This window comes from Quercus suber, unplaced genomic scaffold (genome assembly GCF_002906115.3).
Source record: "Quercus suber isolate HL8 unplaced genomic scaffold, Cork oak 2.0 scaffold_130, whole genome shotgun sequence".
Classification (NCBI taxonomy): Eukaryota; Viridiplantae; Streptophyta; class Magnoliopsida; order Fagales; family Fagaceae; genus Quercus; species Quercus suber.
The window spans coordinates 345,078-372,311 of NW_027069593.1; the positions used below are offsets into that span (position 1 = coordinate 345,078).

General features: G+C 35.0%; 1 protein-coding gene across 1 annotated transcript in view; it reads left to right on the top strand.

The window, feature by feature from the left end:
* The window catches only part of LOC112004199 (uncharacterized), a 38,356-nt gene that overhangs the window by 5,556 nt on the left and 5,566 nt on the right, over positions 1-27,234 (top strand). Inside the window, exons 6-27 of the mRNA XM_065776205.1 lie at positions 706-823; positions 947-1,056; positions 1,170-1,265; positions 4,019-4,142; positions 5,731-5,798; positions 11,181-11,267; positions 11,391-11,543; positions 11,639-11,734; positions 11,872-11,931; positions 12,014-12,135; positions 12,227-12,314; positions 14,565-14,669; positions 14,760-14,864; positions 14,945-14,997; positions 15,281-15,344; positions 15,483-15,617; positions 20,606-20,718; positions 20,829-20,922; positions 24,558-24,777; positions 25,084-25,214; positions 26,324-26,470; positions 26,804-26,932. Of these exons, the coding sequence (XP_065632277.1) occupies positions 706-823; positions 947-1,056; positions 1,170-1,265; positions 4,019-4,142; positions 5,731-5,798; positions 11,181-11,267; positions 11,391-11,543; positions 11,639-11,734; positions 11,872-11,931; positions 12,014-12,135; positions 12,227-12,314; positions 14,565-14,669; positions 14,760-14,864; positions 14,945-14,997; positions 15,281-15,344; positions 15,483-15,617; positions 20,606-20,718; positions 20,829-20,922; positions 24,558-24,777; positions 25,084-25,214; positions 26,324-26,470; positions 26,804-26,932 (2,418 nt within the window). The remainder of the gene's footprint in view (positions 1-705; positions 824-946; positions 1,057-1,169; positions 1,266-4,018; positions 4,143-5,730; positions 5,799-11,180; positions 11,268-11,390; positions 11,544-11,638; positions 11,735-11,871; positions 11,932-12,013; positions 12,136-12,226; positions 12,315-14,564; positions 14,670-14,759; positions 14,865-14,944; positions 14,998-15,280; positions 15,345-15,482; positions 15,618-20,605; positions 20,719-20,828; positions 20,923-24,557; positions 24,778-25,083; positions 25,215-26,323; positions 26,471-26,803; positions 26,933-27,234) is intronic.

A 27,234-nucleotide genomic window follows, 5' to 3' on the forward strand; every position in this document is an offset into this window, starting at 1 on the left:
CTGTTCTATCTTCTGTTATGTGATAATTTTTCTTCTAGAATTGGGCACTTGTTCTCCATTTTTAGTTGTAGCCAGTTTGTAATATGAATGTGTTGAGTTGATAGCTGGGTTGTACTTTGACAAGGTTGCTCTTCTTATTACTGAAAATAATAATGAAGATGAGTTTTGGTTGCCTACTTGCTTATAACCTTGATATTCTGCTTATACCACTTGATAGATGTCATTTTGTTGCAATTTCAGTTCAACTCAACTTGACTAATTCTTAATCCGAACTAAATCATGGTTGAATATATGTATCTTCTTCTATCAGTATATTGTATTGAAGGTTATACTCTCTTGTTAACTTGAGTTAAATCACTTGTGCAAGGATTCACATTCATGCATTGTGACTAAGTTTTATGCTAGCTATCAATTTACTGCACCCACCACTTTTCTTTGGGCTTGGTACTAGCTGTGTATAAAGATTAGGACATTGGGCATCACACAGGCAGAGTTTCATTTGACTCTTAACGTATCTTCTTGTTATCTTTCTGTGTGAATAAGCAGCTTGTGTTTCTATTTAATTAGGGTCACAGGTGTAATTTCTTATTGGGTTGTTAATATAAATTCTTTTAGTTAAATTTTTCTTCTTTTTTCCATAATAGATAATGATTCTTGGTCAATTTTTTGAATACAAATATTTCATCTCGGTTCATCAATTGTCAGACCAATTCTGGATTACCTTCTATGCTTCAACGTAAGATAGCTATTTCTTTCAAGGATCAGTCACTTTTTCAAGTTTTCCAGATATCTCTAACTTCACTGCACCAACTTAAAAATGATGGTAATACATTGATTTTTATATTTGAATGGTATCTTTGAATTTTTTTTTCTTTAAAAAGTTTTATTTGATTGTAGTGTCATTTTTTTTTTGTTGATCCACCCCCTCTTCCCCCCAAAAAAAAAGTTGGAAGCAAGTTGCAGGAACTGGTTCTTTCACTATCCTTGAATGTTTTATCATTTGATTTTATGGGGACATCTTTTGATGAAAGTTCAGATGAGATTGGTATGGTACAGGTACATTTAACTTTTTTTTGAGGCAAACGTTCTTGATATAACTCATTAGCCTTTTACGGTTTTTCTATTTTAGTACTTTTTAGTTAAAACTATTGTTGCCTTGCGGTGTACAGATTCCAATTTCTTGGAGGCCAGTTATTCAGGATCCCTCGACACTTCAAATATTTTTTGATTATTATGCAATCACTCAAAGTCATTTTTCGAAAGAGGTTTGTATTTATTATATCCTTTTTGTAGGATAACCTTTTTTTAATAATTATTTTAAAGCTGTCCTTGAGAGAAGTTCTTTACACTGTATCTTGTTGCAGTATCTAAATTTACTTTCATTATAATAATTTTTTTGATATGTAATTAAAATTTTGTTGGTGTTAATTTGTTGGGACTAATCTTTTAGACATTTTAAATCCCATTTACTATTACATAGTGGTATGCCTGAATAAGGTTGGGGGGGGATGTGTCAATCACGTTGTATTTTAGGGAAAATAAGAATTTACCCTTTCTAGTTTCTTCCTATCATAATTTAATCCACAAACTTTTAATTGTTACATTTGACCCCTAAAATATGGATTAAAATGAAATTATTAGGGTTCTACCAAATGACCAAATTTTGCATTTTTGGGGCTAAGTTTCAATTTTGCTCCTCCCATGCATCGAGCTCTGTAATTATTTCTTTTAGCTCTTTCTTTCTGGGTCCAATGTCCCCCAACTCCTCCCTATTCCACTTCTTCAAATCTTCCTTCAAAGCTCGAAGTTTTTGTGCTAGAATGAAACTTGGTGTGCCTTGAAAGGTATAACTCTCCCCCATTATCTCACCCTATCTACAAACCCCTCTATTCTTCACCACATATTTTCAAATTTGAAATGAGTCTTACCCCCATTAATACTACATACTACCTCCATCAAACAGAATTGGAAAATGATCCAAGACGGTCTGAGGCAACCGACTTTGAGTGATCCTAGAAAAGTGCTCTTCTCAAATAGTGGAAATCAAAAACTTATCCAATCTGGAGATGGACTTTGTCTCATGATTATTGGACTATGTAGTGACCTATTCAATCTGGACTTGGACATGGACGTTCTCCACCAAATCCTTCTGCCTCTAACATGGCCCAATCAACAAAAGGACTACCCCATACACTTCTCACCATAGCTCTGTTAACTACCTCCAACTTCGTTTCTTGCAAACACACATCGTCACCTTTCCACTTCTTCAAGGAGTTTTTGACCCTCAACCTTTGATCATAATTGTTTAATCCTTGAGCATTCCAAGACAAGATTTTAAGCTTCATAAGGTTAACTGTAGAGCCCTCTCCATCCTACCAATATCTCTGTTGCTTCTTCTCTTAGAATCATAGTTCACTGACCACTCCATATTTTTCAACTCCCTTACTCCTCTCACCACACCTCTATGGTGTTGCTGTGGGGAACCTCTCTGTGTCCCAGTAGCTCACCACCATCTCTCAATTGCCGCAAACCTCATTACTTCTTCCTTGTAGCCATCATAGGACACCCCCAGGATTTTATAAAACACCTTAATCCTTCTCATTACCCTCTCTGAGGGTTCCTCATGAGAGGTGGCTGATTACTCCTCAAATCCACAGTAGGTGCTCAAAGGGGTAACTTCTAACACTTCCTCCTCAACAGTTTTTTATTTTATTTTATTTGATAAACTTCCTCCTCTACAGTTACTCCATTAGCCACATCTTCATCCCCGTTGAGCCATCTGCTCTCTGACCCCTTTGCCTTGAACTACCCTCCTACCATTGAGGGAGGCATCCAACTACTGCCAAAACTAGGAGGAGTGCTGACCCTAGGAACAATGGGCTTGATGTGTTGCTTGTTCTGAGGCAGCCACCTGGGCATGAATTCAAGGTGGATCGCACACAAGCAAGGCTCCACCACCACTACTGCTGGATCTCTTCCTATGATACATTGCTGCAAACTCCTCACTGGTTGGCTCCGTTTTGACCACAGCCCACTCACCTCAAGTCTTCTTGTGGGTGTTCTCCTCTGGAATCTCATGTTGAGGGGGGCTCACTCGCACTGCTTTGAGACTTCCATGATGTCATTCTTCACTACGCTCCAGCAAGCTTGAAAAAATGCATTAGTAAAACCTTCCAGATCTAAATGCCATAGGTGAACACCTCACGTTTCAAATGGTGTATGCTTCTATTCATGCTTTTCTCATTTTGCTAACATTTTGTTCAAGTTTCCTCTTTTTGCTGTACTCGCTAACGTGTTTATTCACTATCCGCCATATCGTATGATGAAGAATTTCTGCCCTTGTTATTTTATCATTTTATCCCTTTATTAAATAAGACCGTCATAGGAATTCCATGAAAGTTTTATCAGCATAACAATTGCAATTTTTTTGGGCTGGCCTTCTGAAGTCAAATTTTAAAAGCATAGATTCCCTCCAGCTCTCCATCTTTGTTATTGTGTTTAAATTTCCTCTTATGTTTTTATCATAAGATATCCTCTAAAAGTTTTATAAATAGATTTGTTCATATAAGCACATCTTTATTATTTTGTGTAGTGTAACCTAAAATTGGTTCTTGTCTTTGTAATTCTTGTGGAGTGATCAAATTAGCATTTGTTTTTAAATTAATGATTAATTTGTTTTGGGACCATATCTGACTATTTATATATTTTTAGTCAAAGTAATTTATTATGATTTAATCTTTTGTTAGTTTTGGGATCAAACTTAACTCATTTAAATTTCAGCGTTACTTTTGTTGTATTTTAAGTTATAGTCTTTATATTTTAAGTTACTATGATCTTTCATACCGGTTTTCAACGTGTGAAATGTTAAACTCTTAGCAGATCCCTTTTTTCATTTTTTCACCAATTTGTTTGGTGAAAATTCTTTATTTGAGGTTGAATTGCAACTTTTCTGGTCAAAATGTGAGTTGATTTTTTTTGCCTTACTAACTCTTAGCTCTGCCCTAATGTTTAATTACAGGCTTTGGAGTGCTTGTTGCGGCTAGCCTCTATAAGGCGATCGTTTTTTATAAATGACGCTACACGATTGAAGTTTTTGTCACATTTAATGACAGGCACCAAAGAAATCCTGCAAAGTGGAATTGGTAAACTGGATTTTATTTGTGTTGACTTCTTTTTTTCAACGTTATCTGTGGAATGCTACTATGCAGTAAATTTTTTGAAACTTTTTTTTTGAAAATCAACTTTTCAACCTTGGTAAACTTAAGATAATTGAACTTTTTAAGTAAAATAACCAGTAGTGGTTCAGTTACATGATAAGATGAAGATCTCTTGTATCTGGACCAATTAATTACTGTTTTGTTTTTCTCTATATTATGTTGCAACGGTTTTTAATATTTAATTTTATAATTTAAAATCAAACATTGAACTTAGAGATGCTTTGACATCCTAAATCACAAGTTTTATTCTCCTACTATATGGAGATTTAATAGTATTGGTCATATGCCAAAGAGAAATTCACTAGATGCCAACTAAATATAAAACAGCAGCAATAAGATGTCTGAAAAACATAATGAAATATATGATTACTACACAGCAAAACACCATAGACAAATACTATTAAATCTGCATAGCATTTCCAACTTTTCCATCTTTGTGTCACATGGTTCATTTGGAAGGAAAGGAATTACTGGAAATTCAAAGGCATTGAACAACCTATGGTGCTAGTGAAGTTGATTTTTCTGTGCACTTTGTATGATTGGATGGCTATTATGGGTGGTCATTCCTTCTCTAGTTTGTTGGATCTTCTTGATTGTTCTACTTTTACATATTTAGATGCACCTCCAGTACACTGGTTCTGTTTCCTTATCTTTCTTTTCATGTTGAAAGCAAGTCCAAAGGGTTCTTTCTTAGAAAGATTTCATATGTTACTAAAAAAAATAGTTAGCATAAAAATTATTCAGTTTAGACTTAGTTAAATGTGATGATTTAAAACCAACATGTAAACTCTCAAGGGAAGGGATGGAAAGGGAAGTAGGGGAAGGGGGATATAGGCTTGTCACTTGTGAGGAGACAGTTGTTGATTTCATTAGAGAAGTCATTCTTACTGAATGGTTGCAAACAAACTGTTCCAACAATAACCATGATGTTTTGATCTTTTTTTCTTCTAGGACATGCTTTGTTTCACTGCTAATTTATTGGTGGAAATTTCTTTCTTAAGAATAAATTCCTCGGTTATTTTTCCTTTTTGTAGCTAGTGGAAAATATGTGATGAATTTACTTAAAGCTTCATAACATGTGACAAGACTATTGAGCCAGTGATCTTTTCCCAAAAATATATTTCTGGAATTTTTATCCAGCAAAGCAATAGGAGCCTTGGGAAAGCTCACCCAAAAAAATTTAAAGAAAAATGATTTGTTTTCTATAACTCTTAATACTTATCATCTTGAAAATTGTAATTGTAGTTTTTGCATACTGTGAACCAAATCATGATGTCAGTAATAAGTATAACAATCTTTAACATGCATTGTTGGGGGGAGTTGGGAGAATTCATTTACATAATTGGAATGTGTTGATCCTCTAAAACTTTGGCTGTTCTGGGTCATTTTAAAACTTGCTTAAATATTTAACATTTATTGCCATCTATATACTAAAATAATAGTATATTGATTGTATTAATTTATAAATTATTTCATCCCTGCTGAAATTTGTTCCTTTTTGGTTTGGAGGCAGGTCTTGCTGATCATGATAATTATCATACATTTTGTCGTCTGCTTGGCCGCTTTAAAGTGAATTATCAGGTGACTTTGACTATATGCTCACTCAATATATGCATTCAACTACTTCTGTTGTGACTTATGTTGTATGTTTGGCTTAATTGCTTCTTGTTGATTGGTAATTTGCTTAATCTCAAAATAATATATAACTATAAGATGCTTGTGTTTATAATATCCATTTTAACTACCCAGTTGAAATTTTTTTGAAAAGCTACACCTAGGGTTCTTCACATCAAGAGTTTTTTCTCTTGTAGGACAAAAACATATTTTCTTCTATATGTTGTATTTCATGGACATATATTTGTGTTATTTTTTGGAAATTGTTAGGAGGAAGTATGAGAAAAGTGTAATCATGAAAAGGAACTTATGGCACTGCATATCTTTCTTCATTTTGGTGCAAAATTCTCTATAAAATATAAGTATATAGATGTCCTAAATGTTTTGCTTGAAATTGTAGCTGGATGGACAATGTTATGTGTGTTATTATAAATTTGCTTGATGGACAACCTATGCTAGGTGGGGCTTATTATTATGTCTATTGGATGGAATTTGTCAGAACCATGTTGCCTATATCTGGTCTTTACAATTGACCTACTTTCTTTTCTTAAATTTTTCCCTGAGAAAATCCTATACCCAGGATTGTGGTAACGTTTCAGTATAAAGGGTGGTTGTAGAACCTATTTCTTGTTTTCAACCTTTCTTGAATGAAAATCAGTAGAACAATGTTAGTTGTAAAATGAAAATTTTCTTCTAGTGTTAATTGTAAAAGGAAAAATGAGTGTGGATTTAAGACTGATTGGGTGTGTATGTGTTTCTTACCAATAAAAGAACTGGAATGATGTTCCTAAAACTTCAGTGTCATTTTGGCCCAGTTGGTGGAAGTTGGTATCAGTTTTGGGGGTTTGTTCACATTGTTGACAGTTATCAGAGGTGTAGGGACAGTCACAATTTAGTCATCCTACTGATCTTGATCAAATTTGACTCTGCTTAGGTCATGTGACTCGACTGGTGGTCATGAGGTTGACGTTAGAGAGGGTATAAATATATTGGTCTGTGTTTGAGTGTGGTCCCCGAAGCCTAGGAAGAAGAATGATGTCATTGCCAGAGTTGGGTAACAGCGAAGTTATGGCGTTGGATGTGAAAAGGGGCTTTAATTCTCTGATACAATGTTGTGCATTGGGAAATGAGTTTAGGTTTAAGTAATTTACCCAAACACACACACATATTAATTTCTCTAGATACATGTTAAGTGAGGAGGGGAGGTTCAAACCCTGATTGTCTTTGTAAAACACTAGGAAATGCTATTTGACCAATAGTTCATTGGCACAAAGACATATTATTTAGAGGTGAGTAATTTCAATATTACAAGTTTATCCCTCACTTATACATATTCATAACAGTCTGCATCCTTTGTTGCTAGAGGTAATAATGAAGCTGGAGCTGATTTACAACCATCAAAGGAAGTTGTTGGTCAGAATGCTTATGCAACAAAAACAAAGGAAGGGCTGGGTAGCGAGTCATAAGAAATGAGCCCTTTAGTTGCTGGAGGAGGATTTCATTGGAGATGTTGCCACAATGTGGACTTTTAGAGTGACCGATAATGCAGTTAAGATTTAGGGTTTACATGTTACTTAAATTGAGGGATATGGTTAGGTAGCTTATGTTTGGGAGGGCAACTTTGCATAGTGCTTTTTTCCCCGATCCTTTCTATGTCGTTGAAGTTGTTGAAGATTGTGAAGGGGAGACAATTAGGGCCTGTTTGGATATCTCATCACCCATAACTCAAATTCATAACCCATAACTCATAACTCAATTCCCACTATAACTCAAATACCAATTTCTGTTTAGTTACAAAACTGAGTTACATCTCTCAGTCTTGAACTCTACTTTTTGGCAAAATGGTGGAGCCCACTCACTAACACTACACAGAACAGAAAACACCCCTACCCACATTCTCTCTCCTTCATCCCTCATTTTTCTACTAATCCTCTCCACTTTCGTCTTCTCCCATCATAAAACCCAGAAATGTGAAGAAATCACTTTAAAAAAACAAGCTTCAAGAAATCACTTAAAAAAAAAAAACAAAAAAATAGATAGTGATTTTCTAAATATATTGTTGGCATTACGTTTCTTCTTAGTCTAGGCTTGTCAGTCCCCTCTAGTTTGTTTTTAGATTTCTTTGTCTTTTCATCTTCTTGTCCTTTTGTTTTGGTCCTTTTTATATTCCAATTCCAAGTTGGTATTCTGTGTGTTTTTAACACTTTTTCTCTTCATGTTCTCTGAGTTCAAGTCACTTTCATTCATGGGTGTGTCTGATTCTCTGATGTTTCTCTTTGAGAAAGATCTAAATTCCATGGAATTAAATTTCCTAGTATGACCTACGTTGGATTTTCAAGATTAGTGTCCAACAGCACCTCTAGGAGAAGAAGAAGAAGAAGAAGAAGAAGATCATGAGCTTTATAAAAAACCAGAAGTCAACATATCCATCTCCAAACATCCAAAGCATCTCCACATCTCCATCTACAAATGTGACAATGGACATGGAAAATGGAGAGGGAGAGAGAGATAGTGGTCACTTGGGATAAGATCTTAGTCTAGGCTTGTCAGTCCCCTCTAGTTTGTTTTTAGGTTTCTTCGTCCTTTTCATCTTCTCGTCCTTTTGTTTTGGTCCTTTCTTTATTCCAATTCCAATTTGGTATTCTGTGTATTTTTAACACTTTTTCTCTTCATGTTCTGTGAGTTCAAGTCACTTTCATTCATGGGTGTGTCTGATTCTCAGATGTTTCTCTCTGAGAAAGATCTAAATTCCATGGAATTAAATTTTCTAGTACAACCCACGATGGATTTTCAAGATCAGTGTCCAATAGCACCTTCAAAAGAAGAAGAAGAAGAAGATCATGAGCTTTATAAAAAACCAGAAGTCTACATATCCATCTCCAAACACCCAAAGCATGTCTACATCTCCATCTACAAATGTGACAATGGACATGGAAAATGGAGAGGGAGAGAGAGATAGTGGTCTCCTGGGAGAAGTTCTACAAACTTGATCAAGTGGAGTGACAGCCTGCTGGTGACAGAGCAAGCCTTGCCGGTGAAGATCTTTCGGTCAGCAATGGTGAGCACGTATGGGTTCTCTTCGGCTTTGCAAGAGTTTTTGATTCTCTGATTTATGAAATGAAATGGAAAAGAACAAATGTGAGGGGAGGAAGAGAGAAGGTTGTGGAGAAGAGTAAAGTGAAAATGGAGGAGAAAGTCTGAAATGAAGGAAATGAAATGAAAAAAGAAATGTGCCCAACTTGATGGTTGACGTGACAACTCACTGCACATGGCCCCACAAACTCACCAAAATAACTACAGTGCCACTGAAACTCAAATTTGATGTTTTGGGAAATCCAAATTTTTGTTTCCAGTTTTCATCACTCAAACTCAATTTTTTGAGGTTTGAGCGATGAAATCAAGATTCAAAAATCTTGCCAAAAAACATTTCTTTTGTGGGTCCCACGTGTTTTGGATTATGGGTGATGAAAACTGAGTTATATAACTCAATTTTCACCCAATTCAAACACCCTCCTAGTAAGCAAAATATCTAACTTCCAAACTACATCATTAAGGGGTTTTTTCAGACCGTTAGATGGGGACTACCTACTTTTATCTTTTGGAATTGAATTACTTAGCCAAAATACTGTCCTTTAAAATTGCTGCTTTACATTGGGTTTTGATGTCATTTGAGGGGCTTGAAAATGATGGTATGTGGTTGGAGCCAATGGTCTTGGATGAAGAAACAAGGAGGTTGGCAAATGAGGAGCAGGAGGTCACGTTTTACATCAAGTTATTAGTAGGGAAAGGGTGGTTGAGGGAAGTGAAGTTAGCAGAGAGGGGATTGGAGCTCATATGACTGAGTCTTAAGATCTTTTTTAGTAATGGTCATGGTCTTCATGATCTTGACTAATAGCCTACTAGGATTTTTTTTATCTTATTTTTTGCATAGCTGCAAAGTTGATATGGTTTGCTTAAAAGAGGTTAAGATCCATTCATAATAAAGTGACTAAATTTTACATTGACCGTCAACCTTCTATGATCCTCATTTTCTGGGCTTGGGACTGGTTGTGGGCAAAATATATGACAATAGGCACTTTTGCTGGCCATTAACCTATATAGGAGGCTAAGATGTAGTCCCATTAATCAATTATCCATCCAGAGCTTATGGGGAACTCTGTTTTTTGGGCTGGATGTATTTTATACGATTGAACTTTTGGAAGGGTGTTTTTATCATGGGATGAAGGGGTAAAGCATGAAGGAGGATATGGAGCTGATTCTATTTCTTGTTTGTTCAAGATTGAGGATGATTTTACTTGGGTCGTTACAACTGAATGATGATGTGGGGAAAGCAGAACTAGGGGAAGAATTCTCCTTTTTGAGTTGTAGTGGGATAGACATGTCATATTGGGGAATATTTAATGCACTGACAGTGGGGGGGACATTTTATTGCATTGAGATTTCCTAGTGAGAGATATGGTTGTCTTAAATGTTGTCAGCTATTTTGGAGTTCTCTACTTTTATGCTATACAGTGCATTGGTGGATATTCCTTTGAATGGCAAAACAATCCTGTACACATTGGTCCAACAATCATTTGTCACCTTACTTTTCTAATATGATATGACCATAGTTCAGAAAAACAGTAGAAATAACAATCTAATAGGAAGCACACCTAGAGAAAATAAAGCTCCCACAACCTGTTATCATAGACAAGGGGTCATGAATCTCATGATGGAGTTAAATATCAAACAGAAAACTTCCAAATCCGTTTCAATGGGGAACTATTAGAGCTAAGAAGCACTGACACGGGTACGGGTATGACACGCTGATAAGAATTTTTTTCAAAAAATAGGACATGGGTATGGCAGGACATGTCTATTAAATAATTATTAAATATACTTTTATTTATATTTTCTATATATATTATTTTTTATATAATGTTAATTATGCATTAAATTAAGAGTAATAATGGATAATAAAGCAAAACCATGACCATTAAAGAATGTTTACAAATTAGAATACAAACCAAGAATAAAGATATTTATTAATTTTCAAATGCACTCTTGATATTTAGAGCATGAATGCTCTCTCTTTTATTTTTTATTTATTTTTAATTTTTTATTATTATTTAAAAGGGTATTCAATTCTTCTTGTTCTCGTGTCTCAGCTGTGTCTTGCATTTTTTTTTAAAAAAGGACATGGTGAGGACACGCATGCTGAATGGGGGGGGGGAGGGGGAATGGGGGTCATTGTGGTTTCAGTTTTCTTTGAGGGGAGCTTCTGACTTTTATTATATTATTGTCCATTTTCTCCAATTTTTTGGTGAGCCCAGACACTGATGGTTAAAATTGGTAATATGTGTGTTGCAGTTATCAGAACTTGTTAACGCTGATGGCTATACTGATTGGATACGCTTAGTAGCAGACTTCACACTGAAATCTCTTCATTCCTGGCAGGTTCATTTATCTCCCATAACTTTTGAGTATTTTTTATGAAGAAAATGATGGAATTTGATTTTATTATGGATAGATTTAATGAAATTCCTTGTCTGAATTGATGAATTCATTATCTTTTTCCAGTGGGCTGGCAGCAGTGTTTATTACCTTTTAGGGATGTGGTCAAGATTGGTCACATCTGTACGGTTTTTGAAGACTGACACAGCAAACCTGTTGGATGAATATGCACCCAAGATTATAGAAGGTTTCATTTCATCAAGATTTGATTCTTTGCAGGTGAGATAGCAGCTATAATTCTAGCAGTGATGCAATGCTTTCACTTTCACTAAGTAAATCTTTTACATTACTTCTGCTTCATTTATCTGCTGCAGTCTGAATTTTCTGATGAACTCTATGAGGATCCACTTGATAATGTTGAACTCCTTCAGGATCAACTTGATTTCATTCCTTATCTTTGCAGATTTCAGGTTCGGAAAACACGCATCAGGAATACTTTTGAAAAGTTTTACGTTTCCTTATTGGTTAAACTAAACAACCCTTCAATTTTCTCAAAAATTGCTGATGAATTTGACTTTAACACCATCTTTTCTTGCGTGAATTGCAGTATGAAACTTGTGGTATGTATATAATGAAGATTATGGAGCCTATCTTGCAATTGTATATGGTACTCTATTGAATACTCCCTTTCCTTACTTTCTCTTTCTTTCTGCAATAATTTGATATTACATGTAATTTGCTTTGTATAGGGTGGAGCAAACCTCCAATGTTGTGCAGATAACATTCAACTCTCTTTGGCCGAAGTCAAACTTGCTTGGATAGTGCATATTGTTGCTGCCATTCTTAAGACTAAGCAAATTTCTGGCTTCAGGTTACATTTTTATTGCTTATTACAAATTTACAATTATAGCTTTCAGAGAGAATTGTGTATCTCATCAGGCCCTTTTGCTTCTCTAATCCAGTGGAGAATTGCAAGAAGTATTTGATGCAGAACTTTCAGCTCGTGTTTGGCAGTTGATAAATGTGACAGACAGCGGGTTACACAGTCAGGTTTTTCATTAAACCAAGTTGGCATTTTTTTTGCATTCAGATATTTTCAGTGCAACTTGAACATGCAATCTTTATGGTGTGGAATTGTTGCATTTTATATCCTTTTTTCCTTCTTAAACATGTTTTTATAAAAATTAACAAGACATCTTTGTATGAGATAACTATTTAATATAAACTTGTAACTCCTTTTTTTTGATAGGTAATTATAAAAGTTTTCTGATTACCTATAAGAAAAAAGGAGTTACAAGTTTATATTAAATAGTTATCTCATATATGGTTGTTGTAAAGGGATATCTCAGGTTCATAATCATAAGTGGAGTCTATTAATCATGTGTTGCCCATATCAAGTTGTATCTAAGCCTGTTTTTACTTTTACTAGTACTGTGATAAAGCTTATTGTTTGAGGTCTGAATATGACTTCAGGAGTCAATATGCGGTCTAAAGTAATTTGCTTGACCAGTCAGACTTGTAGGACATTATGAAGTATATGATACTCTTGATGATACCACTTTGTTATCTGACCTCATTAATAATCCATAGTTTGAAACTTCTTCTAATCCCTAGTCTCTGCATAAAGTCAGGGTGGTAGCCAGTCTGACTCAAAAGATCTTAGTTAAGCCCAAAATTTTAAAATAATGTACTACCAGGTCCTAAATAAACTTCTTGGGTACAGACTGATTCGAATTTGGACTTGACATTTGGAGATTCTGTAATTGTTTTTCTCTTTTGTTCTCTCTGTTTGGTGGTGATGCCAAACGCCCTTAAGTGGTGATGCCTAGATTTTGCAGGTAGGTTCTAGGTGGTGAAGCCTAGGGTTTGTCCAGTTGTTCCTTTTGTTCCTCTTTTATCTCTATTTTCCTATTGTGTGCTGCATCAAAGTGCTTGCTGCATTTTGGAATTCTTGAAAGATAATGTATAACTTACTAGTATCTATTTCTTTGTTATGAAGAGTGTGATGTATGATGTGGCTGAGTTGTAGTTCAATTGGCACCTCCTTCCCTCTTAAGAAAGCATGGAGGTGAGGATGCTTCTGTTGAGAGAGATGGACATGATTTCTACCTTGTTAGTTGCCTTCTTTTTTTAATCCTCAAACCAGTATGCTTTCGTACTGGATTCTTCTTCTGCTGCTAATAATGTTTTTGCTATTGTCACCTTCAATTCTAGTGAGAAAGTGATGCACAGTGGTAATAGCACTCTCAATGGGTCTGATGTTTGTGGTTCCAATCACACCTTTCCCTACCCACTATTTACATATCAAAAAATATTTTATCTATGCAATTCTCACTCCTAGTACCATCCTTCATAGCAAAGGATTTCATCACATTAAGCACCTACATTGATTCATACCAAATTTCACTGTTGGCTAATTTTCTTATAAATAAAAAGTACAAAACTTTGGAAGATAGTTCAAGATTTGTATGCAATATTTGCAACTTATTCATTTCATCAAAGATTAATGCACGACTTGAGTGGGAGTGTTGATTACCGGGAAAAAAAAAATTATTGAATTGGTTAGTAAATTAAGGGATTGATTGCTAGAGAATGTCGTGGGATTGAAGCAATTAATATGCAATTCAAATTCAAATTACCATTGAATTTTGTGTTTAATCTCTATTATAAATATGGATTCTATTATAATCTATTGTTAAGAAAAGTGAATGAAATTGTAGCTCTTTGGGCTCTTGTCCATGACTGTAGGTCAAAAGGCCGAACCACGTAAACTCGTAGGTTCTCTCCTCTCCTCTTTTCTCCCTCACGTCATTACAAATTTCTACAAGGCCATTCGCATCTCCTTTGATTGATGTTTTAGTCTATACAATGATACGGCTACAGATGCATTGTGACATTGGTATTGGGTTTGAAATAGTACACAGAATAAGTAAATCACCTGTGAACTGTTCCATAACTTTTACCCCACCTAATCTGGGTGCTTATTGTAGGCTTTGAAACAATTAATCATTACCCTTTTGCCTAAAGGGTTGCATTTAATGATTTATTTTCAATTCTTACTTTCTTTTAGATCATGTGCATCTGCGTATGGTTTAAACTAAGGCTTTGCTGATTAGTATAAAACTACTTGTTTTTAAAAATTTTCTTTTAAGCACAATTTGTCTCCATTCTCCTTTTAAAATTTGAGAGGTAAAATTTATATTTTTTTCACATTAAAGCAGCTGATTCTTTCTTAAATATATCTGGTTGTCTTTTTCCTTTGTTATATATGATGTTTATTTATTCCTTGGACATTGGCAGAGGTATGGTGAACTAAGCAAGCAAAGGCTTGATTGTGCAATTCTTACCTTTTTACAACAATTTAGGAAATCTTTTGTTGGTGATTATGCCTTGCATTCTTCCAAAGTAAGTGAATTTGAAATTCAAACCTGTACTTTTTTCCTTTCTTTTTGGTTGAGTTCGACCCTCTTCATGTTCCTGGATGTTTTTTTGCAGCAACTATATGCTCGACTATCTGAGCTTCTTGGAATCCATGATCATTTACTATTATTGGTTGCTATTGTAAGAAAGATTGTTACAAATCTGAAGTCTTACTCTCAGGTGACAAATCACACCTTCTATTAACTGTTCTAATGAATTCAATTAGTTTATCTAATGGCATGATATATCTGAATTTGCAGTCTAAAGCGGTTATTGACCATACCTTGAGCGTTTTCTTTGAAATGACATCTGGGTTAGTTTTATAACTTTAGATATAGTTTGGAAACTTTTTATTTTTTATTATATTAATTTTCTTGAGGTCGAGCCTTGGTGCAATGGCAAATGCCTTCCACCAAAAGCGATAAGTCATGGGTTCGAGTATGGGAATCAACCTCTCAAATAAATTAGGGATAAGGTTGCCTACCTTGGTTTCTCTGAGACCCCGCATCAGTGGGAGATTTGTGTACCGGGTACGGCCTTTTTATTATATCAATTCTCTCTGCTGTGTATTTACATCAAAATGCAATTTTGTGCAGATCTATGTTGGGAAAGCTGCTTCTGAAGTTGGATATTATTAAATCTATTATTGCACATCATGATGTAAATATCACTCTTAAATATATATATATATATATATATATTTCTTTTGGCTTTGTTCTCATATTTAAATTTACACTTAACTGTAAGTTAATATTGGCCAATAATTTGGCAATATGTTTGTTTGTTTTCCATTTTCAGAAAGAGCACTTCCCTTTCTTAGATGATTACAGATGTTCTCGTAGTAGAACAACGTTTTATTTCGCTATTGCCACGTTGATTTTCATGGAGGACAGTCTTTTGAAATTCAAATCTTCAATGGATCCTCTTCTACAGGTATGCAATTTTGTTTAGTCACCTGATTGAGAGTTTTAAGAATGTCAACTAAAGTAATCCGGCATTCTTTTTTTATTCTGACATAGAATAAATGGTTGGATTTTGACATCTTTTTTTTTTTTTTTTTTCTCCTTTCTTTTTTATATGGATATTGTAATTTAATAGTTGGCTTAGGGTTAAAAACTAAATAACCATTCTACTCATCTATTATTTATAGATTAGGTATTAAATACAATATGACCAAACTGCCCACATAACTTATACAGTATATTACTCAAAGCGCTCCCCTCAAGCAAATAGTCTCAACTTGTTACATAACAAATCTAAGCGTGCCTTGTATAACAGTTTTGTGCATGTCAACTTTAGCAGTTCTTTTTTTCCTCCGCGCGGATCTTGTAAATTAATAAGTGGCTTTGGGTTAAAAAATGAGTACCCATAACTCTCATCTATTATTTGTATATATAGGCATTACGTAAAATATGACCAAACTACCCTCAAGCTGGGGCACATATTTATCAAAATGTTTGGGCTTGTTACTTAACAAATCTAAGTCATCGCACGGCAGTTTCATGAACATATCAGCAACTTAGACATATGGGGGTGTCAACCACTCTCCACTCCCTTTCAAACAAGATGCAATCTACCTCTATATGTTTGTTCAGTTCATGGAACACTAGGTTCGAAGCGATTGAACTGCTACTTGGTTATCATAATACATGGTCATGGGCAATTGTACATCAAATCTCAATTCCACTAGCAGATGCTTAATCTGCATAACCTCACATAAGGTATGAGCCATGGATCTATATTCAGCCTCTGCACTGGAGCAGGACACAATACTTAGTGTTTTAATTTTTCAATTGATCAAGTTACCTCCTAGGAGAGGACAATATCTTGTGGTAGACTTCATAGTTGAGGGTGATGAGTATGGGAATCAACCTCTCAAATAAATTAGGGATAAGGTTGCCTACCTTGGTTTCTCTGAGACCCCGCATCAGTGGGAGATTTGTGTACCGGGTACGGCCTTTTTATTATATCAATTCTCTCTGCTCTGTATTTACATCAAAATGCAATTTTGTGCAGATCTATGTTGGGAAAGCTGCTTCTGAAGTTGGATATTATTAAATCTATTATTGCACATCATGATGTAAATATCACTCTTAAATATATATATATATATATATATATTTCTTTTGGCTTTGTTCTCATATTTAAATTTACACTTAACTGTAAGTTAATATTGGCCAATAATTTGGCAATATGTTTGTTTGTTTTCCATTTTCAGAAAGAGCACTTCCCTTTCTTAGATGATTACAGATGTTCTCGTAGTAGAACAACGTTTTATTTCGCTATTGCCACGTTGATTTTCATGGAGGACAGTCTTTTGAAATTCAAATCTTCAATGGATCCTCTTCTACAGGTATGCAATTTTGTTTAGTCACCTGATTGAGAGTTTTAAGAATGTCAACTAAAGTAATCCTGCATTCTTTTTTTATTCTGACATAGAATAAATGGTTGGACTTTGACATCTTTTTTTTTTTTTTCTCCTTTCTTTTTTATATGGATATTGTAATTTAATAGTTGGCTTAGGGTTAAAAACTAAATAACCATTCTACTCATCTATTATTTATAGATTAGGTATTAAATACAATATGACCAAACTGCCCACATAACTTATACAGTATATTACTCAAAGCACTCCCCTCAAGCAAATAGTCTCAACTTGTTACATAACAAATCTAAGCGTGCCTTGTATAACAGTTTTGTGCATGTCAACTTTAGCAGTTCTTTTTTTCCTCCGCGAAGATCTTGTAAATTAATAAGTGGCTTTGGGTTAAAAAATGAGTACCCATAATTCTCATCTATTATTTGTATATATAGGCATTACGTAAAATATGACCAAACTACCCTCAAGCTGGGGCATATATTTATCAAAATGTCTGGGCTTGTTACTTAACAAATCTAAGTCATCGCACGGCAGTTTCATGAACATATCAGCAACTTGGGCCCCTGTAGAGACATATGGGGGTGTCAACCACTCTCCACTCCCTTTCAAACAAGATGCAATCTACCTCTATATGTTTGTTCAGTTCATGGAACACTAGGTTCGAAGCGATTGAACTGCTACTTGGTTATCATAATACATGGTCATGGCAATTGTACATCAAATCTCAATTCCACTAGCAGATGCTTAATCTGCATAACCTCACATAAGGTATGAGCCATGGATCTATATTCAGCCTCTGCACTGGAGCAGGACACAACACTTAGTGTTTTAATTTTTCAATTGATCAAGTTACCTCCTAGGAGAGGACAATATCTTGTGGTAGACTTCATAGTTGAGGGTGATATTGCCTAATCTGAATTTGTAAGAGCCTTTACATGCAAATGATCATGGGCTTTACATTAAAGTCCACGTCCAGGATAAGCCTTAAGGTGTCTCACAATTTGAAGAATGGCTTCCCAATGTGGATGATGAAGTACAACTATATACTGACTCACAACACTTACTGCAAAGTATATATTTGATTGGGTAATAGTGAGGTAGTTCAACTTAGAAATCAAAGAAGATGTCTTTTTGATGCAGCCAGCCAGATTTGATTTTTCCAAGATATCTTTAATATTTCTTGAAGTCTGGTTGGTTATTATTTATTTGTTTATGTTGTAATAGAATTTAAGTTAGTCAATAAGTCCTAATTTGAGTCAATAGTTTTTCATGACCTTTTGACTGTATGATCATGGAACTAGAGAGATTGTTTACTGTGTAAGTTGTCAAGTATGGGATCATCTTTTACCAATTAAGATATCTAATTTAGAGAATCATTCTCTACAGCCCTATTTTGGGTTTGTCTCTTGATCTACTCTTTCTATTCTCTTGTTTGTTTGTTTGTTTGTTTATTTTTTTATTTTTTTGTTTTGTTTTGTTTTGTTTTTTTCTCTAAATCAGTTCCAGCAACCATTGGTTACTGTGGACCGCATCGCTCTTGGATTAGATAACAACTCTCCCTTATCCATATCCATTTGATATTGGTATCCATATGGGTCTCTATTAGTTCTGAACTTAATAAAAACTTGTTTCTTCCAATATATTCAACACATATTTTCTGTGCGACAAATTAATTTATCCCTTGGAGTGTGCTACTTCAATATCTAAAAAGTAACATAACTTTCCTAGATCCTTAGTCTGAAATGATGCTTGATGAAACACCTTTTGCTCAATAATTCTCTTCTTGTGACTAACATAAATGATTAACAAGATTTTCCTTCTTTCAGAAGTATGAGAGAAAACAGAGTGATCACATTGACAATGTTTCATCCCAAATCGGACCATTGTTTCACTGTACTTACCAAATCAAGCTGGGAGAGATTGCTTAAATCATAATGGGTTGCATAGTTTACACATCTTCTCAAACTCTCCCAGAGCATCAAACATGTCTGGTTACTTCATATAGAATGCCACCTATAAATTTAAAAAACCTACAATATCATTTTTGATATACAACTGATGCAATGGTTGACCAAGGTTAGCAGTTAGTGATATTAAATTTTACATAAGCAATCTTAATGACATGGGAAAAAGTTTAAGAATAATCTACAATATAAGAGGATTGATGAATTATGCCATGATATGAAAACTAGGGTACTACTAATTCTTCGTTCTGTACTATTCCATAAAAACCTATGAATTTTGGCATCTTGTGCTCTCCAATCAGCATATTTTGAAGCACTTGATTCTGGGGGATATGTCACCAAATACTGAAATTTCTACTTACCTAGCAAAAATACTTCTACTGACTTTGCCCACTGAGCATAATTGTTAGTACTTAATTTAATGGAGGTCAGTAGAAATAATTCAAGGGGAAAAAAGAGGCTCCATTTCTTTCTTCAACTCCATGACACCAGCCAAATTCCAATTAAGGGATAATGCCCATTAACCACAATAAATAAGAATAAATTTACCAACTTTGCAAGACTCCATGATCGGAACATCCAATTTGGTCATTTGACAGGCCACCAACACATAAGGATATCAGTGGAGTAAACCGCACCATATTAATCACCATTACCCAATCTGTGGTTTAACAGGGAACAACTACCTCAAGAAAGACAGGTGAAACAGTGTGACACATCCATGAATTCAAACAGAAAACAACAAAAGAAAAGGTTGAAACAGCCAGCTAAAATCAGAGGTATGGGCTCTTGATATTGGGCTTTAGTGTGTCTGCAGGAGACAAGGACAACTGTGATGATGGATCAGGTGGTGTTTGATTGTGACTGATCAGCGGTTGACTATGGTATATGGGTGTTTTGCAATGGTTGATTGTTGTTTATGAGTTGTTGGTGATGGTTGGATATAATTGGTGGTGGTGGTGGGTTTGCGATTTACATTAGGCTTTGATACCATGGAAACCAATAATTGGCTCAGGATTATAAATTGCTCCCCCCCCCCCCCCCTGCGTGCAGGGGATACCTCAGTGGCTAGGGTTAGTGCCTGGACTAATTGTAATGTAAACCCAAAACTCTCTGGTTTGACTTCTAGCTTAGGCATTTTGTGATTTACTCGATGCCTGCTCAATGGGGGTGTGTAGGCATTTGGGTTTGCCCTTCAGGGGTGGTCTCACTGGACCATACCTTGAGGGGAATCCTTGTCATAAAAAAAAAAGGATTATAAATTGACTAACCCTAATACCCATCTATTATTTATATATTAGGAATTAAAGGCAATATGGCCAAACTACCGTCATGACTTATAAAATATTACTCATAACAGAACTGATGGTTAAATTCTGGTTGCGTTCGCTTAAGTCTGCTTGTGCAACAATTTTGTTATCATCTTGTGCTTGAATTACTGCTGTTTTATGTACTCATGTTATATTTAATTGAATGGCTTAACTCTTCAGGCTTATGCTAGTGTGTTGATATGCATTTGATTGGCTTCTTTCTCTTGAATAATATTGAATTTTGTTCTGGTGTTTATGCCACCTAAGGTTTTTGTTAGTTTGGAATCAACATCTGATGCAACATTCCACTCAGACGCTGTAAAATATGCATTGATTGGTTTGATGCGGGATCTAAGAGGAATAGCAATGGCAACAAAGAGGTTGGTAATGTTTAATTTTTGGCTTCTTGCCAATGGCTGTAAAATTTTTTATTTATTACTTTCTTATTTTGAGGCTGAGTATGGTCCTCTTTTTCTTGCTCTTTCTATAGTCACAGAACATATTGTTTCCTTTTTGATTGGCTGTATCCGGCTCGCCTGCCACTTCTTTTGAAAGCCATTGCATATTGGACTGATACTCCAGAGGTTTGCAATTTACCCTTTTGATCCCCTTGTACATACTGATCTGCATGAAATGATATTGATTTTACCTTTTTCTGGAAACTGGTGATTTTATAAATGAATTTGAGTTCATTTTGTGCTTGTTTAGTCAGAATGTCTTTACTAAAATTTTAATATATGGTGATAAATTTCTGATGTTTTAACAACCCAAATAAAGCAATTAACCTTGTAATATTAAGATCTAAAATTATTTGTGATAATAACTATGGTGGTCAGGCCCTTATCCTCTCCCCTTTGGATACTAAATTAAGTTTGTTCATCTTATGCTATAGTTGAAACTGAACCACTTCAATGGGAAGTCTTTTGATGCAATGGATATTTATACATTGTTATAAAATCATGGACTTTGTCAATACTAGTTTATGTATAATTTAAATTGTCTAATTTAGAATGAGTTATCATAATTAGAGAATAATAAAAATGTAGGCAAAATGGTTTCATTACATTGGAAAGCAAATATATAAACCTACCACAGCAATGGATGCCAGTTCCCAGACTGGATGCTGACAGGAGCTAAATGCCTGTCCTATAGGCACCTTATCATAGTGATATGCTCCTGAGTTTTCCTTGAATTTTCATGTAGGAAGTGTGGCTTGTGTTTACTTGAGCTTGTTAATAGGGTAACCTTGCCTTAGAATTGTGTTATCATAATTAGAGAAGACTAACAAAAATGTAGGCAAAATGATTTCATTACATTGGAAAGCAAATATATAAATCTACCACAGCAATGGATGCCAGTCCCCAAGCTGGATGCTGACAAGAGCTAAACGCCTATCCTATAGGCACCTTATCATGGTGATATGCTCCTGAGTTTTCCTTGAATTTTCATGTAGGAAGTGTGGCTTATGTTTACTTGAGCTTGCCTTGGCTACTGGGACAACTATCTTGTTTCATGGATAGACCTAGTTGATCTTTCCACTATGAAAATATTGCAAATAGCTGATGGTATCACACTTTTGTCAGACTGTGTCAATGGTATACCCAGTTTTGGATTACCACGCTAGACCTACAGAAGACAGTACAAAGTTATTAAACACCTCTGGGTAGTGTTATTGAGTCAGTCTGCTGACATATTGATTACTCCTGTCAAGGTGATCTATTCTAAGAGCACTAGCATCAGGTGTTGTATCCAAATCCTATTTTAACACACAAATACTTACTTTTTCTACATTAATATAGCATTTGACAATACACTCCACATCAATTCTGCTATTTCATGTGCTATTAATTTATTTTATTCATTTTTATCTCTCTTTCTATTTTCATGTGCTATCATGTGATAGCTGATAGCTCTTCCAGTTTCCTTTTCCTTTTCTTTTTCTCTTCTTTTTCCTTTGCCGCTCCCGCCTTCTTTCCTGCATTTTTCTGCCTACTCTGCAAGGAACCAAGAAGAACGATAAAAGTTGGCCACAATGTCAAAACTTCCCTAATATATATCCAGTTACCACTGATTATCTTGAATGAAGAATACCAGCCTCTATAACAATTATTTTTGGGTTCCCTTCATCTAATTACATCTCTCTCTCATAAACCAGTCAACCATCATCCCCACAAAAATCACCACATCAGAAACAGTCAACCATCATTCTCACAACCCACCACCACCTCAAAGGCTCAAACCCACAACCCATCACCACCACCACCACCACCACCATCAAAACCCATCAACAAGAACACCAAATTGATCCCAATACTAGAACAAACTCGCCGTTCACAATCACAACTCTCAAAACCCATTCCAAAACCAAACAAATCCAACGATTTACAACCCATTCCACATCAAGAACAAACCCACGATCTCCACCAGCAACCACTCCGGTCTCCACTGATCTCCACCAGCAACCACACCAATCTCCACTAGGCAAAAAGCAAAACAAGAGAGGGAGAGATGGAATAAAAAAATTTATTAAGTTTTAGCATTTGCAACATTTGATATAGTGGGGTTTTGGTGTTCTAAATGCTTAAAATTTAGCATTTAGAACACCTAATGCTAGGCTCTAAGAATAACTTGAGGATTGTTGGGTTACATACCATGTTTTTTTCCCTGATTTATGCTCTCAAGTCTATCCACTCTCCCATCAGAAAAATGAAACCTCTACCATCTTATCATGCAGCTTACCTTGAAACAGCCAAGATAATAGTTTTATCATACCCGTAATGTGGATAAAGGGCCCCCTTGTCTTATTATACCTAGAAAATAATAGGAAAATTAGAAGTATACCCTCACAAGGGTAAAAAAAAAAAAAAAAAAAAAAAAAAAAAAAAAAAAAAAAAAATTAAGTAATATCAAACAATGTTGTTAAAAGCATGCTTAAAGTGCACTTAAGTGCAAAGCGTAGAGCGCACAGGCCTTGGGGCTTTTCCTCTAAAGCGAGGCGCCCTTAGAAAAGCACGCCTTAGGCATGCCTTTTAGAGCCTTTTTATTAAGCTCAAAGTGCACTTTTTTGAGCTTTTTGTTAATTTTTCCTAAAAGAATCTTGATTTGATTTTTAGCCATTAGATCTAAATATGTTTGATATATGCCATTGATATAATATATAAAAACTAATAGTGTGGTGTGCTATCATACACCTAAGCCTACCCCTTTAGATATTCTAGACCTATTGGACTACATCCACACAAACAAACGCTCAAGTTAGGCAATGATGATGGTCTCTTGCTTAATGAGGATGATGATTATGTAGATTAGGATTGAATTGTATATTTGCATTGATTTAGGCAAAGATAGCATTACTTAATAGTCTAGTACTTTTTAGCATTTGCCTTTTTGGTTTTGTACTTCTATTTTGATTCAACCATTTTTGTAATCATGGCCATCAAATATCATGGTTGCATATATTTTGTAAAGCACAAGAGAATTATATAAATGTTATATAAATTGTATAAAATGTTTTATTGTAATTTATATGATCAATTGATCACTTGATTGTTGTATTGACCATTAATAAATTTTTTTTTCAACGAGCGCTTCACATTGGTCAGGCGCGCACTTGCACTTTGCGCCTAGGCTCCAGGAGGCCTTTGCACTTAAGTGCACTCAGCGCTTTTAACAACACTGATATCAAGGCTGTTAGAATATTGGTTAAATGATTAAATTCACAATTCTCTAACAACTTAAAGCTTTTGGGACAATCTGTAATTTATTATAGGTTATAAATTCCAATAGTTGGGTTGTGCTTAAAAAGTTCATTTACTTGTTTTGTGAAAGTTTTAAATAATAATTTTTTTCTGATTGGTATTTTAGATAATAAAACATTACCGCTACTTTCCACATTATTTGCATCAACTTTGCTCAAAATTATCTTTTTCTTAGATATTTTATGCATGTTTTGGAGGCAGAATCTGTTGGAAATTGTGGGTATCTGCTGAAGTCTTTTCCTTGTTCTGATTGTGTTGAAATAAATAATTAGCCTTGTAATATACCGTTGTGTTTGTCAATTTTCCCTAAATTCATGACGTATTTCATCTAATGGTGACTTCAATGCAATCAACATCCTATTATCTGACCTAGTCATCTCATCAAGTGCATCTTAAATTAGAAGAAATTGAACTCTCCTTTATTTGTTCAAAGGAATTTTTGACAGAAAACCATGGTATAGGTCACAACTCCATTGTTGAAATTTATTGCTGAGTTGGTGCTGAATAAATCTGAGAGATTGGCTTTTGATTCATCATCTCCTAATGGCATACTGCTTTTTCAAGAAGTCAGCAAACTGACCGTAGCCTATGGATCAAGGATTTTGCCCCTTCGGAATGCAGCAGATATGTACACTTTCAAATACAAGGGAATATGGATTTGTTTGACCATTCTTACAAGAGGTATGAGGATTATTTCTTGTGTCTTTTTGAAAGCCACTATATATTTGCATGCCCAGCTTGAACTGGTTTCCTGACAACCGAAGTTGTTACCATCTCTTATTTCTGTCATATGAAGTTTTTTAACAAGGTTTTTAAAATAATTGGAGGTCTTATATCTTAAGGATGTCATGTATCTAAGCAACACGAGACACAGGAGAATATTGAAAAGTGACTAAAGAAACAGTTCTACTCAGCATGTTTATTTACATTGCTAAAGATGGTTCCATATCAGCTGACCATTATATGGGGTTCATTTCTGTATGGCAGCACTCGCTGGGAACTATGTGAACTTTGGTGTGTTTGAACTTTATGGTGATAGATCTCTTGCTGATGCTTTAGATGTTGCTCTCCGAATGATATTGTCTATTCCTTTGGCTGATGTATTAAAATTTCGAAAGGTATAAACTTTAGCTTTGAGTTATATTGTTCCTTTAGGATTTCAGTGATGTTTGTGAGAGAACTATTCTTACTGGCCCCTTCCATTCAATGTATGATCTCCCTGCATCACTGAGGTATTTCATTTTTTATTTTTCTTAATTACATATTCACACTATACTAGCACCAATCTGCACACAGGGTCCTGAACAAAGTGAAATTTTGAATGGAAGAGATTAACCCATTCCAAATTTTAGTTGATAGGATTTAGGGTATGGAAAACCATAGAATAGGAAGATTATAGTGACCAGAAAATAAGTTGGGAAGGAAAGAAAAGATACCCAATTGAATTCTAAGTGCTAATGATTGTTGTGGGGAAGAATATGGGTTTTGGAAAGGGGCATGATAAGAAGTAATGATGCAGAGAATGAAGTAGCTCAATGAGAACGTGAAGCAGTTCTGAAAGACTTTATAAGTATAGATGTCAGTAATAAGGCACTCAAAAGAGATGCATTAATGACTTCATGGACTTGTTCTCATTGAGAGTATGATTCAAGATCTGGTACATTCTTGTAGACCCCTTAAAATACTAAATGACTGAAGAAAAGATCCTAATTAAACTTGCTGTTCAGCTATTTATAGGTGAAGGTGGTTGCTTTTTAGCTTATAATTGAACCAATTATGATAATTTGAAGCATGGCCTGACCAATGGAGGCTGTATAGGGCCTGAAATTTGCTGAGTGACTTATCAAAAAAGAAACTTGCTGAGAGTGACCCTAAGGGCAACACATCCTTAAGGACTACTCAGAGAAACATGCCTGACCTCATCTTACTGAATGCACAATGCATTTTTTGAGTAATGACTACAGAGCATTTAGTAATTGATGCTTTAGTATGTGTGCTTTCTATTTTATGTTATCTTCTTCCTCAGATGGATAACTGAAAGAATTATTTTAATTGGCAGTTTATAAGGATTATTTGAGGTTAAAACTCTTGACAACAAATTTTGCATGCACTTTGTCAAAGTTCACATCATGTACAAAATATTGAGAAGTCATTTTGCAACGTTCTTATCATTCATGTTTCATGTAGATCTAATCTTTTCTTGTACTTTCTCTTTGTTTCTTTCCAGCTGGCTCAAGCCTACTTTGCATTCTTGGAGATACTTTTCAACAGCCATATGGCTTTTATTTTAAATTTAGATACAAGCACATTTATGTATATTGTTGGATCTCTTGAAGCAGGCCTTAAAGGTTTAATTGAGAATATCTCGACACAGGTTTGTATAGCATTCTCTCTTTTTAACTTTTACAGATTCCTTTGTGACTTGTTCTTCTGCTTTAGCATGTTCATGATCCTTATAATATGCAAGAATGATTTCTCTGTTACCTATAATAATGATTATTAAACAAAAACCCGAAGGTATCATAGGGGCCACACCTGGTCACTAGTTTAAATCTTCCATTCCCTCTCCCCTTGGGCCAAAACTTACTCATCAAAATAACTATGATTTTTACATAAATAATTATTCTAGAAGCATTATGATTATATCATAAGATGATTTATGAGATGTGTTTCCTTTTAATAATCAACTCTCAAAATGTCATTGCAGTGCGCATCTGCAGTTGATAAATTGGCTACTTTTTATTTTCTTGACATTGTGACTGGAGAGTCACCCAGTTCACCTGCTGCTCTGTGTCTTGCTCAACACATTACTAATTGCCCTGGTTTATTCCAAGAAGTAAGTTTGCTACATACTTGTGTTAATATTCTTATATTACATCAAGTAAGCAATGCAACTCGCAGTTTTTTTTTTTTTTTTTCTCTCATATTGAGGGAGAGAGGTATGAAATGGTAATTCTTCAGTAAAATAATTCACAACTAGGGTTATGCACAGGTTTGCTTAGGGGAGGAATTCTCAACCAGCCCACTTGTTGGATTGAAGGAATCCAAACAGCGGCCAAACTAAAACACCTATAAAACTGACAGGTTGGCTTGTAATCAGTCAGATTGATTTAATGACCAGTGCCCTTAGGTTCGAGT